At 44.2% G+C, this 17,418-nt stretch overlaps 1 protein-coding gene across 2 annotated transcripts in view; it reads right to left on the bottom strand.

The window, feature by feature from the left end:
- Positions 1-17,418, bottom strand: part of MEI1 (meiotic double-stranded break formation protein 1) — a 37,462-nt gene that overhangs the window by 14,326 nt on the left and 5,718 nt on the right. Inside the window, exons 5-20 of one of the 2 annotated variants that reach the window (XM_017827599.1) lie at positions 17,303-17,408; positions 16,550-16,753; positions 15,217-15,347; positions 14,596-14,710; positions 13,656-13,772; positions 13,047-13,146; positions 10,408-10,542; positions 9,757-9,922; positions 8,106-8,224; positions 6,938-7,079; positions 5,434-5,545; positions 4,735-4,795; positions 3,415-3,509; positions 2,552-2,726; positions 2,294-2,441; positions 1,453-1,725 (exon numbers count right to left, since the gene is read on the bottom strand). In XM_017827599.1, coding sequence (XP_017683088.1) covers positions 1,453-1,725; positions 2,294-2,441; positions 2,552-2,726; positions 3,415-3,509; positions 4,735-4,795; positions 5,434-5,545; positions 6,938-7,079; positions 8,106-8,224; positions 9,757-9,922; positions 10,408-10,542; positions 13,047-13,146; positions 13,656-13,772; positions 14,596-14,710; positions 15,217-15,347; positions 16,550-16,753; positions 17,303-17,408 — 2,199 coding nt within the window. The remainder of the gene's footprint in view (positions 1-1,452; positions 1,726-2,293; positions 2,442-2,551; positions 2,727-3,414; positions 3,510-4,734; positions 4,796-5,433; positions 5,546-6,937; positions 7,080-8,105; positions 8,225-9,756; positions 9,923-10,407; positions 10,543-13,046; positions 13,147-13,655; positions 13,773-14,595; positions 14,711-15,216; positions 15,348-16,549; positions 16,754-17,302; positions 17,409-17,418) is intronic. The other variant, XM_017827600.1, reaches the window with a different exon arrangement.

Genomic DNA, 17,418 nt, shown 5'->3' on the forward strand with positions numbered 1-17,418 from the left:
ACAATTCGCTTTAAAGACTGGGATAGAGCCAAATGAATGTATTTCTGCAAGAGCACATGGCAAGACAGAAAGGGAAAGCAGGAATGTTGTACCATTAAGGGAAGGAGACACTGTTTATGTTTTGCTTATTGACAGACCTGTGATGTATACATATGCTTCAGTTTATGGAGCGATAAGCTCCAGAACTACTGCCAAATATAACAGTGTGGGCAAGTCTCATGGGACACTTCTTAATTTGTACTGATATGAAAACTCACTGATCACTTTTACTAATGTTCTGCAACTGAATCAAATGCCTGGATGTTGCTACCTACTCTGCAATATCACCCTGTGAAAGAACTGCCCTACAGGAGAGCCCTCCTGTCAGCCATTTCAGTAACTCCAGATATTAAAATTTACTTCATAACCTCTTAGATCAGAACAAATACACGCCAGTCTGTAATGCCCAATGGATGCCCACTCAGAATCAAACCTTGCTTTCTCTTGCTTCTTCACCATTTGCTGACATGGGTTTGTCTTCTCAATGATATTTAGTTTTAATTTCTCTAACAGACTGGAGAAGAAACATCACAACTCTTAGCTTTTGCCCTTACAGGCAAATCTCATGTTCTTGTGTGGAAAAGTTAGCAAATACTTCATATGTGACTGGCTGAACAGTTGTGGGACAAGTGGCCACTGATGGGGAGGGGTGACAGGGCAGGTCAGAGTAGTAGCAGTGAGAGACAGCCTCTAAGCAGCCATCAGGACATGGATTCTGTTATGATTACATACATTAACAGAGCTCATTACACCAGCTAAAGGCAAACACTAGTCTGTTACTTTAAGGTCCCTTTCTCTCCTGCATTGGTTAATTTTCCCTGTCTCAAGATTTTTATTTTTTAAGAGCAATAAAACATGTTATTTGCAGTCCTGAAAATTCAAGAGTACTGCAAAAATCTCTGACAAGACTCTCCGGTAAAAACAAAACAAAATCAAACCCCCAAACAAACAGAAAGGTGTGCTTTCAAGACCTTCTCTCTGCACACTGCTTTTTCAAAGTTCTTGTTCCTCATACCCTTTTCATCTATCAATAAAAAAGCATTGCTCCCAAATTAGCAAAATAGCTTCTTGAAAGGCTGGCACAGAAGAATCTGGAGCACCCAGCTGTGTATCTGGATAGAGAATGGAACAGGGTTTTTCATGGCATACCTCAGCAGGACCCTTCAGATCCCTTCCCAGCCAACTCTTAGAAGATCCCTTCCTATCACAGTGGATGGATGACATAGAACAAGATAACACACACGCAGTCCCATTTTCCTTATCAGGCTTCCTTGGCAAGTAGAAGTCTATGTATACACACATGGCCCCTTCTATCAACATCTTTGGCTTCATAACATCACTGAGGGCTTTAAGAACCAAAACCCCCATAAAACACCATCAGGATAGCAGCCTATCCTTGTGAAAGTCACATACCAGTAAAATAAGCAAAATGCTGGAATTGCTCTTCAGAATGGGAAGTAATGGGCTGGCACTGTTCAGCTGATCAGATGTGTCAAAATCAGGTTCTTCAGCCTCAGTTTGCTTGCAGTCTCCCCAGGAAAACCAGAGTTGGAGGACTTGGTGTCCAAATCTCCCCATAAGTTCAGGGTAGTGCAGGAAGAATTTCAGCAGGAGAGGACAATGGACATAGACCGAGCTCAGATCTGGAAGATTATCCAGGATCCTTCTTATGGTACACAATGACCTCTGGTAAGTGTGTGAGAGGGAAAGGAGGAGAGGGAGAGAGAACAAAATAATCACTAGATACTGAATATCAAACAGCTGAAATGATGAGAATTTACAGCGAGAAACAGTCACACGGCCTTTTAAGTAGACAATCAAATATATCAGTTAAACATCATTTTGTGAAGCCCATTTGCATCACAAAGGCTAAGAAACTTGTAGGCTTTATACAGAGCTCAAAGCTGTGCAGCAGCAAAGAGTCATATGGGAACACTAGAAAGCCTGCTGCAGAGGCTGGAGATGTGTTCAGGAGATCGAAGCTATGAAATTTATTATATTCTGTATGTGAATTCACAGCCTATCCAACGCATTTACACTTCCCACACATACGCAAGTTTATTCCATCAAATCTATATTCCCCTGTGGGTTTTCATGGTTAACTTTCCAGAGTGTAGATGCACTGCATGCTCTTCACTCATTCACCACTCACCACCTATTGCAAAATACTTTCTGCAAGAGGGTTGATGGGAGTGGGGAGAAACCTTAGTTTCAAAAAACGGTTCCAAGAGGTAGGAATGAAATCTTCTTTTACCAAGTCCAGGGCTTTGCCTTTATCCTGACAGACAGCAAGAAGGTAAAGTGCAGCTCTGAGTATGTGTGGAGGAGGACAGTCTCCACGGTCCTGTGCTGAGAGGAGGAAATTTCTTATGGCTAGAAATAATTCTGCATCTGGAACAAACCTGCATTCAAGGAGATTGGAGTGGAAACAATAACATCAGATATGCTTTGCCCACCAATACATGGTATGTAATGGCCACAAAACCACTTGCCTTGTATACTCTTGGCTCACCTGTCCCCAAGGGTGTAGGCAAAGTATAAGAGTAGTATGAAGCAGTGTTGATGGCTGCAAAGAGACTGATCCAAAGAGAAAGGCTCAGGAGTTTCAGACAGGAGGAGAAGGCTTTCAGCAATGGTGTAGTTTAACTGAGGCAGACCCTTCTGCAGGAGCACAGACATCTCTTGCTCTAGAAATCAAACCAGTATGAGCAGACAGGCAGTGATGAGGAATGTCTATGACAAAGAAGAGTGGAACAACGTACTACTCCACAGTCTGCATACAGTAAGCACACCTCTATGATTTGGCATCAGTAGTGGCATGAGACCTGATTTAATGGAGGAAATGGAAAATTTAAGGATGAAAAGACACTTCTGTTTGAGGGTCCCAATTCTTTGCTGATGCTGCCTGTATGGTGACCAACCACTGCCAGTGGGAAAAGTTGCTTTTGTGATGTGGAAACTTTCATCTCATTCATTTTGGACTTAACTATTATGGAAAGTTGCAGTGTAGACAGGAAAGATTTACAGAGTATACCAGAGGGGAAAAAATTACCTTAATCTGCAGATATGGGTGACTGTGTGGCAAGTAATTTCGTTTCAGTTAAGCCATGCACAGCTGTGCTAATAAATGTCACCATGTAAACAAAATCATAGGCAGATGAAACGCATTCTTTCAGGCAGGGTTCCAAACTCTTCAAAAGGCATTCTGACTCCTTGCTGCACCAGCTTAAAAACAAGCTAGGGAAAAATTTCTCTAAATTGAGCTATTCCCTCTTCCCTTGTCCTTTTCTAAATTTTTTTTGCACCTATTGCCTAAACAGAAGGTGGCAGGGCCTTAAACTACATAAAGCAATTTTACTCTTTCCCCAAACTTGCCCTCCTGAGATGTTCTCCTTTTCTCTGTGGCAGAGTAAAGGTTCAGGCACAAGTTGCAGAGGAAGCTGGAACAGGTCTGATTCAGGATAGGATTACTGTGAAGAAGAGCAGAAAGATACAGAGAAGGAGGCTAGAAACATCCTCTTCCTACTTCTAATATCACACACTGTCTGCCAGACCTCATTTTACTGAATTATCACACACAAGCACCTGCCCCATCACAAGAAGACTCAAGGAGGCAGCCTAGGCTTCCAGGAAAATGATGAGTTCCCAAAGGACAGTCAGGTCACCAACGTGGCAGGTGCGTGCAGTGACATCAGTGGAGTTCACGGATCTTGGGCCAATATGAATGCAGCAGGGTACTCTCACAATCACCCTGCCTGGTATACATGGGGAGTCCTGTAAGGGCAGGACCCCTAACACTGCAGAGAATGGGAGGTGTTTAAGGGTAGCTCCCAATACATGATTCCACTGGCAAATACCAGTTAGATTTTGTAGCAATGGTGTTTCCAGGGAAGAACACTGAAGACTGATAAAATATTAACTAAAAGGGTGAGAACAGCTCTACTTCCAGGTATTTCTCTCTCTCCAAAGATTTCCTTGTAGAACACGACATAACCAAACAACACCTGTAACACACCATCCTTGGCACCCCCCACTACTGTATTCAGAGGCCTAGATCACTTCCACCACACAGGCACAAATGTCCCCACTCTAAGTTCCACAGTAGTAACCTGGCCTAGGAGTGCTGTGTGTTTTGTTTACTTTTTAGTGAGATACAGTCACAGGAAAGAGGAGGTAAAACATCTCTGCAGACCTACAGAGCGTCTCCCCAAGTACTCCTCAACTTAGAAATCATAGCCTCCGCTACAGGAGATGCTCTGCAATGCCTGCTATTGAAGTCTTCCTCCTCCCTCCCATTTCTTATACGTTATCATACCATGAGGAACACACCAATAGTGGTAGTATGTGCCTAAGAAGCCAGAGCTCAGATGGAACTGGTGCTACTGATACTTCTTTTCAAAACACCCACTGATCTGACTACTCCAAAGTCAGGTTGCTTTATCTCTGTCTGTGCAACTCACGACGGAGCACAGAATTCTCACAACACCATGTAAATCCATCCGCCCCCTACCCAACTGCTTCTCCCTTCTCCCACATCCAGCTTTTCCATTGTCAGTTACCATTTACATTTTGCAGTAAGATACAACCACTCTCGAGTCTTTCAGCCTCCTGTCTTGCCTATTCAGGTGCATTAGATAAGGCATGATCTGCTTTCCCATCTGGAAATTTTGGACTCCCTCACAATATACAAAATACCTTTGTACAGAGCAAAATCTGGCCTTCAGCTCCAGTGTCAGTCGGATGAAGGAGGAGGATGCTAGACAGAAAGCAAGACAGAAATGTCAAAGGAGCACAGAACATGTAGGATAAGGGAAAAGAGTAGGCAGGTCCCATAACCATCCCCACACAAGCCTGGTAAACAGGGCAGGCCATCTCAATAAGAATACGTATGTTAGGCTTTCTCTCAGAAAGCAAACTACTCCGAGGTTGGGCTGGAGGGAAATATCTGAGATTCATTTGTTTTCTCAGGAGAAGTGAAGATTTGCCAACTTCACATGTTTAGAACAGAGGAATTGTCTACATCAGCTCTCTGATGTGTGAAGAATAAGGAATACACAGAGTAAATAGGATTTCTACATAGTAAAATCCCACCAACAATTCCAACATAATCCCTGTCTACAGGAACAGCCAATTCTGAATATTCCAGAGGGAAGGGTAAATCTGACACAACACACTTATCCAAAATAAAACCTGTCCCATCATCATTGCTAGACCAAATAACATTTTCATCCTGCTGAACATGACTGTGCACTCTATTCTTACTCATATAAACATGTAATATAATCCTCCACATAAAATCTTGTTAAGCTCGTTGCCCCAGTAATATGCAGTAGCAGCAAGTTCCATCAGTTAAGTTGAGAGCACAGAGAACATGATCCCACACTACCCTCATACCCAGCTTTTTGGAGAACTTATTCCGCATGTTTGGCACCACTGTAAAGAGGATATTAAGTGTTGAGATGAAAACCTCCACCACTGACAGACTGACAGCCCTTTGCAGGTAGCTCTGTGGAGAGATGAAAAGATTGGGTGCATAAACAGTGAAAGCAGCAGCTTCCTTCTGGCCTCCTGCCTGCCCAGAAAGTTAGATTTCTAAATCCAAACAAATGGAGTAACAGTTCTTTTACCAAAATGTCTGGCAGCAAGTACACAGGCTCATAGAGCACTTTGAATGCAACTGACACTCCCCTCTGCCAATGATATGAGCTGCACTAACACTGCAAGACATTACACCAGACAAGAAACTTCTTCCAGATTCCAGCTGGCAACCAGTTAGGCCTTAATCCACAGTGACTAACATTACTGCCCACATTGCCCTGGAAGTAACTGCTCTTACGGGTCAGATGGCTAATTCTCCAGCATGGCATACAACACAGGACATATATTCAAGTTCAGCTGACTTCAGTAACACTTAACACTTGTGCTTCAGTGTTTCATTGAGCAGTGGCAAACATAGGCATTTCAGCTTTCGACAAAGTCCACCCCTACGCTGTTTAGAACAGAATGACTCAACTCACTCTTGTAGCAGGTCACTGGACAATTTTCTCACAGTCCATTAATTTTTATGCAAGTTCAATGAGCAAGAAACAGCTTACTGACTCCAGCTTTGCCAAACTGGACATGCACCGCACCCTCACATCAGGGAGGAGAACAGCAATGCCACTGCATTTGTCTACCAAGAGATTGGTTAAGAAAACACCAATCAAAACATTCCCAACAACTGCAAGGATCCATACACCTGAATCTGTAGCAAAGCACAAGCAAAATTTACTAAACATTAGGAACCCCAACCATAGTTCCACTGTTTTGACAATTCTGCTTGAAGTGTCTTAGGGACAGGCCTGTATGGAGCACTAAAGCACACATGACTCTCCACTGCTATTTTCTAAATCGTGTCCCTGGCCTTAGTGAAGCACAGTGCTTAGTACTGCCCTTGCTGTGCAGACTGGGCAGCCTCATCAGTACCTTCCGGAAAGAAGCGTGAAAATGAAATTGCAGATGCAAAACACAGCTGCTCTCTGGGACACAGGCAAGTTTTGGAAAAGTGGCAGAATGGGAAACAACAGTTCAGGCACTCTTCATTTTCTGCAACATCCAGAGCTGCCATGGATCAGATAGCATGGTAGGTAGGTTATGGGGATTGCACAGTCTGAAGAAAGACACTGCCATCTACATGGAAGCTTCATGAAATTCTCCACCCTCTGAGACCAAACATTTCCTTGTTGCATGAACTCTATATGTCCACATTTGGCTCTAGAGAGGTGGTAAATGCCACAGCTGTTCTTGGTTTACTCTACATTTTCTCTTCCCAAAAAACCATTTGTCCAACCCATTCTTGGGGCTTGAAAGCACCTTTCCAGGTACACAAGGAACACACAGAGTTCAAAAGAAACCCTACCATGACCATGGGGATGCAGAGACTGTCACAAATCCTCAACAGGAACTCAGAGAACTTGCTCAGCGTGTCCTTGCTCTCAGAGTTGGGGGCAGTGAAAGCGTTCTCCTGGGCCATGAAGTCACCCTGGAATTCCACTGCTAATCTACAAACACAAAGTGGACAACAGAGGAGAGAGGAATTCTCCTCACTCTGCAAAGGAAGTCAGGAGATACTAAATTTCCATCACAACTTTCACCATCAAGGACTCACAAACACTCAATAGGTTGGAAGCACAGGAATCTGGCAATCACACAGAGTTGCCTCTTGAGTGAAGCTATTAAAAGTCATCAAGGTTGCACAATAGTACAAGCTGGGAAAGGAAGACTTAGTTTCTGTGAAGAAAGCATCTGCTGTGGGAAGCCCTAGTGTGGCAAGACTGGTTTTCAGCCAGGTGCACAATACAGCAAACCTTGTGAAAATCAGCCAAGGGACCATTCAGCTGATCTAAAATCCATGACAGAATCCAAGTGCCCTCTAACACCACCGCAAAACTCTGGGTCAGTGCAGAAAGGCATACCTGCTTCTGACTGAATTATCTCAGCCAAGCCAAACACAAGTGATGCAAGGCAAAAATTAAGTTGGCTGGACCACAACAACTGATCCTGATTCATACACAAACTCATCTACCGCTGTCTGCTGTGCAGCCAAGGGTGACAAATAACTCTCATCCAGCAAAACAGGAAAAGTTGGTGCCTACAGACCCATTTGTGGTAACAGGTCACAGCCATGAGCAAATCCAAGGCCAGCATCTGTTAAATGATTAATCCCTTCTGGCAGCGAGACCACATACTCCAGGGTACAGGAATCTGTTTTCATACATACCTTCCAACAATTCTTACACTGTCAGTAGTTTTGGCTAATTTTCAAGCAGTCCCTCAAAGCCCAAAGACATGAAATAAACCAATAGGTCCCAGGCAAATTTCATGGGAGACACATCCATGGGTCACAAAATTATCACTATTACTACCTATCCCTCACTCCGCTGTTTCACTGACAATTGCCATGCATTTAACGCACCTGTGATATTTCCTTGGTGGGGCTGGGTGGAGGAACTCAGTTGCAAGGGCAAAAGAATGGACAGATGCGGACACACACCAGTCACCTGCCCACCTTCCTGACTTGTCCTCACCTGCAAGCATTTCTGAAACTTTCCAGGGTGTTGAGCAAGAACTGACACTGTCTCTGAGGGACTCTGCCGAGATTTCTGTTTGCTGGTTGACTCTGAGACACCGAGAATAGAAGATCACCCTGTTAAAGGAAAAAAGGTCTTTAAAATCTTATGTTCACTTTCAGAAAAAATAGCTTTCTTCTCTGACAGGAGCAGCAGGAGGAACAACAGATTTCACTTCACTCGCTTCTTTCACACAACTGTTTTTTCACTATTGTGCTTTGCCCAGGGAGGGCAGAGTTGGAGAGCTTGTGTGCTCTTCCTACGGAAGACAGTTACAGAGTTACTATTTCTGTACAGCCCTGTCTTTACAGCCTGTATTGCCATGATTTGATTTCATCTGAGTTTTAAACATCTCGCCTAATGGACCTTAAAGCCCTTATGGGAAAACTTAGTATTTTTTTAAATTTTCTTTCTTCCAATTACTCTTCAGACAACACTGAACAGTTCTCCTTGCTTAGCACTTAAATCTTAGAAGTTCCCTACTTTGGCTCAGATTTTTAAGCAACGATCCACGTACTAGCTCTTGTTCCCACAGCATCCTACCAAGTTCAGCCAGAAGCGAACTGAAGCATCAGAGTTAATAATTTCTCCAAAGTGGGAACAACTTGGTACTCAAAATCTGCTTTTAAGCCTTAACTTGTGGTGGTGGTCTTCTCCAAATACTACCAGGGGAGGGCACAGCTACACACTGATGCCTGGCAGTTCAGAACTCCTTCTCCATTTCATGCTGAGATACCTTAGCAGAGGTACAATCATTGACCCTTTTCTCCGTTTAAAGACAGTCTGGATATCCTCACTGTCTGCCTAATTTCCTTCCTGTGAAGCTTCTAATTCTGAAAGGGACATCAAGCTCTGCATGTGTGCAAACAAACTGACCAGCATTTGCCTATGGGGCAGAAAGCAGTTCTGCCTTCTCCGGGCAGACAAGGCAAATATCTGGTACCACAGAACTTAGGTTTAAAGATAGTTCATCAAGAATTTGGAGCTCTGGTACTCCAACAATATGTTCTTGTCACTACAGATGTGATCTAAACCTACACAGCTCTAAGCCTATTGCAAGAAGGTTCAGCCCTTGTCTTTCACTAGCAATCTGTAACTGGGGCTCTCCTCAGAAATGCAGAGGTCCCAGTACCACATCACACTAACTACAAATTCCAGGAACAGGAAAGAATTTACAGTTCAAACAATAGCTAACACCTCCCTTGCTGAGGGATCACAGTGCATATATGATGACACTCTTGATCTGAATGCAAAACAAGAGATGTTCATTGCCAAAAAAATACATTGACCAATGCAGCCTACAAGGCAGAGTCCTGAAGAAGGGGAAGTTCCAATGACTTTGGAGTACTGGACACATAAGGAGAACAGCGTGCTCAAGCACTGCCCCACAAATCTTCATTGATTTAGAGATAACATTTACCAGCATCCATCTTCATCTACTTCAAAGACAAAGTTTGGTACCATTTTGAGGCAAGAGGATCAAAAGAAGTATCAGAGAACCAAACAGGTAAGAGGATAGAACACATACATAACATCCACATAGCGTGCTAGGAGGATCAACCCTGTCCTGCTTGGTCCTACCAACAAGCAACAGCAACTTTTAACTTACTGCATGCCTCTTGCTGCTCTGTGGTGGGGAAAGGTCAGCACATCGCTTCAGTGCTGCCTCCAGCAACTTCTGCAGCTCTTCATATGGGATTGGAGGGGAGCTCAGATGGTCCTTCCTGAACAAGCCAAGAGAAAGACAGTATGCACAGCCCCTGCTGGGGACTTCCCTGCTGGGAAGGCAACACCATCAGAAATAATTGCTCTTCTAATGTCAGTATGCCATTGCCACACCTCTCCAGCACAGCATAGCAAGGTCACAATATCTGAACTGTGCCTTCATCCACATGTGCACCCAAACATACTCTCACTGCACTCACTGTCTGTTCCCACTACAGTCAGGAAGCATATGAATATCCAGAGTCTTATGCTTGCTCTTATCAATCTGGATGGGGCACAGAGTGACAAAGCCATTGTACAAGCCTGCCTGGGACACCAGGTCCTTGCTGCAGTGAATTGCTGCCAGTTGCAGTTTCATTGCCCTGGAAGCCTTCTGAGGTGGGTGGGAAGCTGGCTCTGCTGTACCCACGCCTGCCTCAGCCACAAGTCCCACTGCAGAGCATGCTCACCTACACAGCCACAGGGGAGCTGTAGAACCCAACATGGTATCAAAGTATCTATCTGAAGAAAAGCCTGTAAATACTTTCCTGCCTACCTCAGGAAAGCTGCCACAGCTCTCACAGCCTCCACTGCCACCTCCAGCACTGGGCAGTTCACTGTCTCCATCAAAACATCAATGGCTTCTATACATACACCTCGGTTTGTGAATAATTTGATTTCCATGGGTTGCCTGCGAAGAGGAAAACAGAGCAAGCAAGGAGAACGCTGTCAGATTTAGGTAACTGTGGTGCCCTTTTCTCATTTCACCAAATGGACAGCTGGGCTGTGTGGTTCCAGCCATGCCTTTCATTATTCAGAGCCAGCTGCTCCCAAGGAGGCACTCTCAGACTTGAGCAGGTAGAGGGTTTGCCACAAAGAGTGAACTTCAGCCAATCTGAAGCCCTATTATGATGAAAAAACCCACAGACAGGATAACTGTGACTACTCCAGTGAAGACTGACATGAAAAGCACAAGAAAAACAAGCTTTGCAAAATACAGTGATCTCTGTGCCTAGGACTTTATGCTCAGGCCATCTGCTCTGGCATTTGTGGGTTCATCTGGCAACTTATATTCTTGAGTAAACAAGCAAACATCACCATCCTAGAACAGGGACGATGCCATGAGAATAGCTTCTCTCACAGTCCTGTAGCACTTCTAATGCCAGATGGTGTCGGAAGGACAGGAACCTTAATGAACTTGAAAAGTAATCAGGAAAATAAACACACTCCAACTATTTTGACAATTCTTCTTCATAGTGAGCATTTTGGTCATCTGATCACCTTGTGCCCCAACAACTTTAAGCTTTCAGCACGAGAGCATAGAGGGATGACAGGCCATTAATCCCATTACTGGACAGAGCTGTGTAAATGGCAGACTATGCTCATTTGGCTCCTGGCAAGTCAAGTACAGTCGGGAGGGCAGGGGGAAGACAGGCAGCTACATGCACTAACAGCCTTGCCAAAGAGCCTCTCCAAAGTGAAGCAAGAAAAGCAGCACAGCATAACAGGAGCCAGACTTGGGAGCCAAAAGTATTCCAGTATTCCCTGGTATTCATTTTTCACAGTCATGCCTGACTAAAGCAAGCCATGAACACATGCTCGCACGCACAAATGGAAAAGTGAACTTCAGTAGAAATTACATTAGTAGCCCAGTTACATGGCAAAAAGGAAACAGAAAAAAACACTCTTTTTAGTCACTCAGTGGGATGGAAACCAAACTTGGCAGTAGCCTCATGTTCTGCTGTGAGAAAAAGCTCTGAGGTGGGCAAGGCAAGGAAAAGGCCTTGTGGAACTTGGGCATCAGGAGCCAAGCCATAAGTGATGCGCTGAACTTCCAACTTGTTCCTACTTATACTGTAATTCTGTTAATTCTCTGTATTTCCTTTCTTTAATCACTGACCTTCTGAAGTAAAACACATCAGGAAGAAAAAAGCCTTCACTGACTCATTCAGGGAGGAAAGGATGGAGGAGTACTGCTGACTCACTCAAGATGCACAAACCCACTTTCAGTATGGTGCACTGTGATGTCTTTGGGGCCCAGGAGGAAAGTGTGAAGGACAGCACTCTTGCAGCTTCCTGCAACCTCTCGTCTTTGGGCCCCACACTGTGCCTGCCACTCTGGTTATGATGGGAGAGACAAGAAGCACACCAGGGAGAGCTACCCACCATTCCTGACATACTGCCAAGGGGAACAGAATGTCCTGCTTGGACCTCACCACAATGTGGGGCTCACACAAGAGAATCCAGCTGCAAGCAAAAACCAAGAGGAGAGGTTCCAGCATAAGATCCCTTTCCCCACTGTGAGAGTGTTTTAAATAAAACATAATTTCTAAGGCAAAGCTCAGAAATAGAATGGGTGTGCGAGAACATAAGAGTAACTGCACAGAGTGTTCTCTTTGTTTTACAAGCATAAATGCTGTAATTAGTGTTTCCCACATCCTGGCTTCTCTTTTTGACAGATCCCACACTGGCATCATCACACTGTTCTAGCACTGCTGCTTTTTCTTCTCCTTTTTACCCTGCCACTTGCTACAAAATTGAGTATGACATTTCCAAAATTCAGCTTAAGGGCTCTCTTGGGGGAACTAAGTGGCAAAAACAAGACTCTGTCACTAGCATGACAGGACAGGAACAAGATCATAGAGGCAAGAACAGGAAGCACAGAAGAAAAACAAGCCAGTGTATATTATTTCTTAGCAGAAAACAAGAGGAAAAAAGTGACAGAAGAGATTAATATTTCATCTTAGAATTTGTTTTTGCAGTTTGAATTTAGCTCAGATGATGATAGAAGACTAGAGGCCATGGAATTTGCATGCTTTGTTTTGTCACAGAAGCGCACTTAGCAGGATCTGGCCTGCTCGCATATGCCTGGACCTTCCTGACCTTCCCTCCTGCTCTGTCTACAGCTGAAAAGAGATTTCACCTCCCAGATAGGCAGGGAAGCAGGAAGATGCAGATATACTGATGGATGCAGGCACAAAGAGGACAAGCTGGAAGGTTCAGAAACAACCATCAGGACCTTCTTTGCAAGAATAAGGGAGGTGCAATTGTTCAGCATCATCTTTCAAACACAAAGGCTCCAGAAGTGTGTAGATATTTGGCCTCAGAAGAAAACCTTAAAAAGCAAAAGCACCACAGCCCCCATTTTAGGGTACCAAACTCTGCCTGTGCAAGCCTGTCAGGGTACTCCCTTACCGTTTTAGTATTTCAGTGAAGAGCAGGAGCCCTTGTTTGTGCAACTCCACATTGTTCATCCGCAGGACATCTTGGAGACTCCGCACCAGAGATTCAATGCCTACACATGTTCAAGAGAAGTCACAGAGAGGCTTTTAACATCCCAGATTCCAGGATGGACAAAACTAGTTTTTAAAAGGAAGGAAGATTTGAACAATTATTATTCACTGACAGAAACAACTGTCCAAAACTCTTGAATGTTCACTCAGCTCCCTGACAATATGCCTTAATCTCCACTGATAGAAGTAAATCCAAAAGAACAGAAGGAATTTATCCATTCTTCCTAAATCTATTCTTGGTGTGTCCACAGAAACACACCTAATGGTAACTCAGCTAGTGTCAATCATGATAACTGGTTATTATAATGAATTAATGCTCATCAGGAACTCACTAGGACAATGGCACTGTAAATTCAAGCTATGTTGGACACCACAAACACATCTGATAGATATTAATTTCCAGTCCTTTATCCATTCTGACTGGAAATTGTGACTGTGTGTAGAGCGTTGAAATTCAGCTAGAGGCACAAGCATTACTGTAGTCACTCTGTCAGAAAAGCTGATGACTCACCATAGACAGTGTGACACTTTGAGAAGAAAAGGCGCTCTTCAGTCAGGAGGAGCAGGCAGCAATACACTGACCAGATGAGGACTTCACTTTTGCACAAGAGACATTCAAACAGGAACTCTGTAAACACATACACACACAAATGAGGTCACCCCGGTAAGAGGCAGGCTGCTCTCAGCATGCATGGCACAGCTGCTCCTAGAACAGAGCAGAGGCAGGAGGAGGAAAGGAGGCAGCATAGCAACAACCACAGGGAGAACGGCTGTATTATGAAATGGCGGGAATGGAGAATGGAGTAGATGCTCAGGGTTATGCTAGTCTTCAAAACAAGGTGACTGGAGAGCAGAGACCCATGGGCAGGCTCCTTCCTAGCACAAACTCAGCAGGCAGGAAGGAGCTGAATTGTGGATCTAGACTTTGGTTCAAATGAAAAGCCACTAAGCAAGCTTTAGCACAGATGTAGTGATCTTTTTTTCCTCAGAACTTTTACATCTCCCAAAGAATTTGTATAATGAAAGTATTTCTGTCTTCTGGGATTACAGAAAAATAATAAACCATCTCCCACAGCTGCAATCGAAGCTAAATCCTAGACCAAATTCTGTGCAAACTTACAATATTTAGTGGAATGAGATAAAACTGAAGTCTGTTTACGCTTGTATCTAAGGTCCTGCAAGAAGCACCTTGACCTCAAGGATTTGTCCAAATTCTCACTGTGGAAACTACATTCTGCCTGTTGACAGCTGCTTCTATACTTTCAGATGAAAACTTACTCTCCCCTTCTACTCTTAAAATCACATCGGCCATTTCTATTGGTATAAAATGGTCACCACACACATTGTGCCACCAGTGGATATCATGGAACCAGACTGATTCCTAAAACAAACAGCCAGGGAGGGCTTTGATACTTGGAGATGAACAATAAGATGCTACTGCATCTCTTCACCTGGAACATCCGCATGGATAAAAGCAGGAGCATATCTGCTGGGAGAGTGAACCAGCACTGCAGCCATACAGTGAGAACTTGCTGCCTGCAACATCTCATCTCTGGTCAACAAAAGCTGTTGGGAAATGAAAGTCAAAAGGAGAGAGGAAGTCAACTATGCAGCTATGAGTAGGAAAGTTTCCTCTTCATTTTAAAATTTTAAAGATAAATTCTCTCTTTTGGCATATACTTCACAGATTAAACCTGCTAAGGCAAGATAAAACCCTGAAACAAAGACACTCAAAAAAGCACAAAATGAGAACCACAACAGAAGATATCATGAGTAAGAACAGCTCTGCCCCCATGCTTAGTCATGCGGGCATTGCAAGTGCTGTATCAGACCTCAAGTGTGAATGAGTAAAATCATCTGAGGCCAGGAGTAAAATTTTACCCATTCCAGGATGCAGGAATGAACAGGAGGTGATCTAAAGAGGTGTCCCCATTTCTCACTGCAGCCTCTGTTGCTGGTGTTATCAACAGAACACCCTGCCTTATATATATATAATGCCTTAGAAAAAGATTCAATACAGGCCATCAAGTTATTTATGTCTACCAACAATTCACTACTACTTCAGCAATCACCTTTTTGAGAACAAGTGGCAGTGGATTTTCCCCTTCTAGAAAGTCTGGGTTCTCAGTCTCCTCCTCTGTCTTTGAATTATTCATAAGAATGGATACAAAATGGTCAGATTTCAGCAGCTCCTTTAGCAAACCTGCAAAAGGGGGAGCAAGAGTGAGCACCATACTGGGCAAAGCAAGGAGTATACTAACACAGGAGTATTTACAGGCTAGGACTTGTTGCCAACTTCCTCCCCTTTCCAGCACTCCTAACAAAGGCACTCACCTCCAGTTTAGGGAGCTTGTTTTCACTACGTCCCCAGACACTGCCATGAACCACAGTTCTTGCAACCCCTTGTTGCTGATGCTTTTTGCTGGCTCTGATCTGCTCTCTGTTCCTTCTCAGAGACATGTATGTACAGGGGTACGTGATCTCAGGAGCCCTCTACTTGCATTATCTTCCATTAGTACCCACACCTTAAACTGTTTCTTGGGAGAGCTCTTGACCTTCATTCTTCCCTAGCAGTCAGTGACCCTAGTGACTCGACATTTTCCCTGAAATACTTTCTAGAGAACTGGGATTTATCTTCCCCTACTATTTTCACAGGCTTTTACTGAAACAACTGCATTTAGCTAAAGGATATACAGACATATACAAAAATCCTCAGAAGAATAGTATAGATCACTGCTACAGGTATTGATGCAAATCATCAGTACATGTCAGTACAAATTCAAAGGGGTATCATCTGAGCTATAGAATTCTACTCTCAAAGGAATCATCATCCATTTCTAGTAGCTGAACAGATGATCTGAGGAGCAATCCAGTTCCTGCTTGCCTCCTACAAGAAAAATTAATTCCCCGGATGGTTTACAAACAAGGAATGTCAGAAGGGCTGAAATTGTGCTCCCCAGCAACAGCTGATATGTGTAGTTGGAAGCATAACTGCAAGAATGTGCCACATTATCTTTGAAACCAAAATAATATGATGCTCCACATCTGAAGACTGTTGTTTGTTAGACTCCATCCCTCTGCTCTATAAAACCCACCTGCCCATGCACAGCATTTGCATTCAAACACTTTGAGGGATGGTCAGGCCACAGCACAAGATCTGAAGAGACTCTGAAGATTAGTCAGTGCTGGGGCTCAAGAGACAACAGGGTGCTGGGGGTGCTCAGCAGCAGGTCTGGTCCATGTGATTGCCATGGAATAACAGAAAGGATAGACTGCTTCGGACAAGCAGCAAAAAGATCCTCTAGAGAAAACAACCCACGTTAGAGTGTCTAAACCAGCCAAGGATTTCTTCCTCATTTTAAGCCTTCCCTTGCACCTTGCAGGTTTCTCTCAGCAATGCCTTACCCAAACAATTAACCTGCAGCTCCTTTGTCTGCGCACACCCCAGGGTATTCAGGAAGAGACTACACAGCCTTTCTTCGAAGTGTGCTGAGAGCCGTTCTGTGCCAACAGGAGAAGAGTACAGCTTGCCATACAAGTAGCAGACAGCAGCCTTTATACCCTCATTTGGGTACATCAAGCCCGTCAGCAGATGATCCACTAAATTACCTAGGATGAGGAACAGAAACGGCAAACATTTGCTGGCATTTTAAAAGCACCAACCTATTTCCCTTGAAAACTTGCAAAAGCCCCCGGGACAGACTGGTGTATACAGATGAATGAATGCCACAATCGAGTGATGTGCTCAGCACCTTTTGACCCTCGGAGCAGAGGCACAGTAATAAAGGCTAGTGGAGCTCACTGTTCACCACATGAGGATCCATCATCTCAGCTACCTCCACGAACAGCTAAGTTTGCTCACCAGACCACTAGGGGCTGGATCAAGCTAAAAAAAATAAATGTATGTTGCCTGTGAAGCAGATCCACAACCCCAGTTCAGAGAGGCTGCTTTTGCCTGGCTGGCTAAGAGCACGATGACGAGCTTGCTATAAAGGTTCTGACCTGCAACCCAGGAGGCCTGAATGCCACTCTTGACTTCTGGACAGGCTTCTTGTGTGACCTTCATGAATTCACCCAGGGGAATGGGGAGTGAATGCACGCGTGTGCATATTAGGAGTGTGAAAACCACCCTTCAGTGGGACATGACATATTACTCACTGTGCTCTACCACCAGTAGATCAGCAAAGCCTGGAATGGCATCTGCCAACTTGCCCAAGAGCGCGAATGTGGGCAGGCTGCTTCTCATGGTAGTTGCTTTGCACAGCTGTAGAGGA

The sequence above is a fragment of the Lepidothrix coronata genome, unplaced genomic scaffold (assembly GCF_001604755.1).
Source record: "Lepidothrix coronata isolate B3197 unplaced genomic scaffold, Lepidothrix_coronata-1.0 Scaffold141, whole genome shotgun sequence".
NCBI lineage: Eukaryota > Metazoa > Chordata > Aves > Passeriformes > Pipridae > Lepidothrix > Lepidothrix coronata.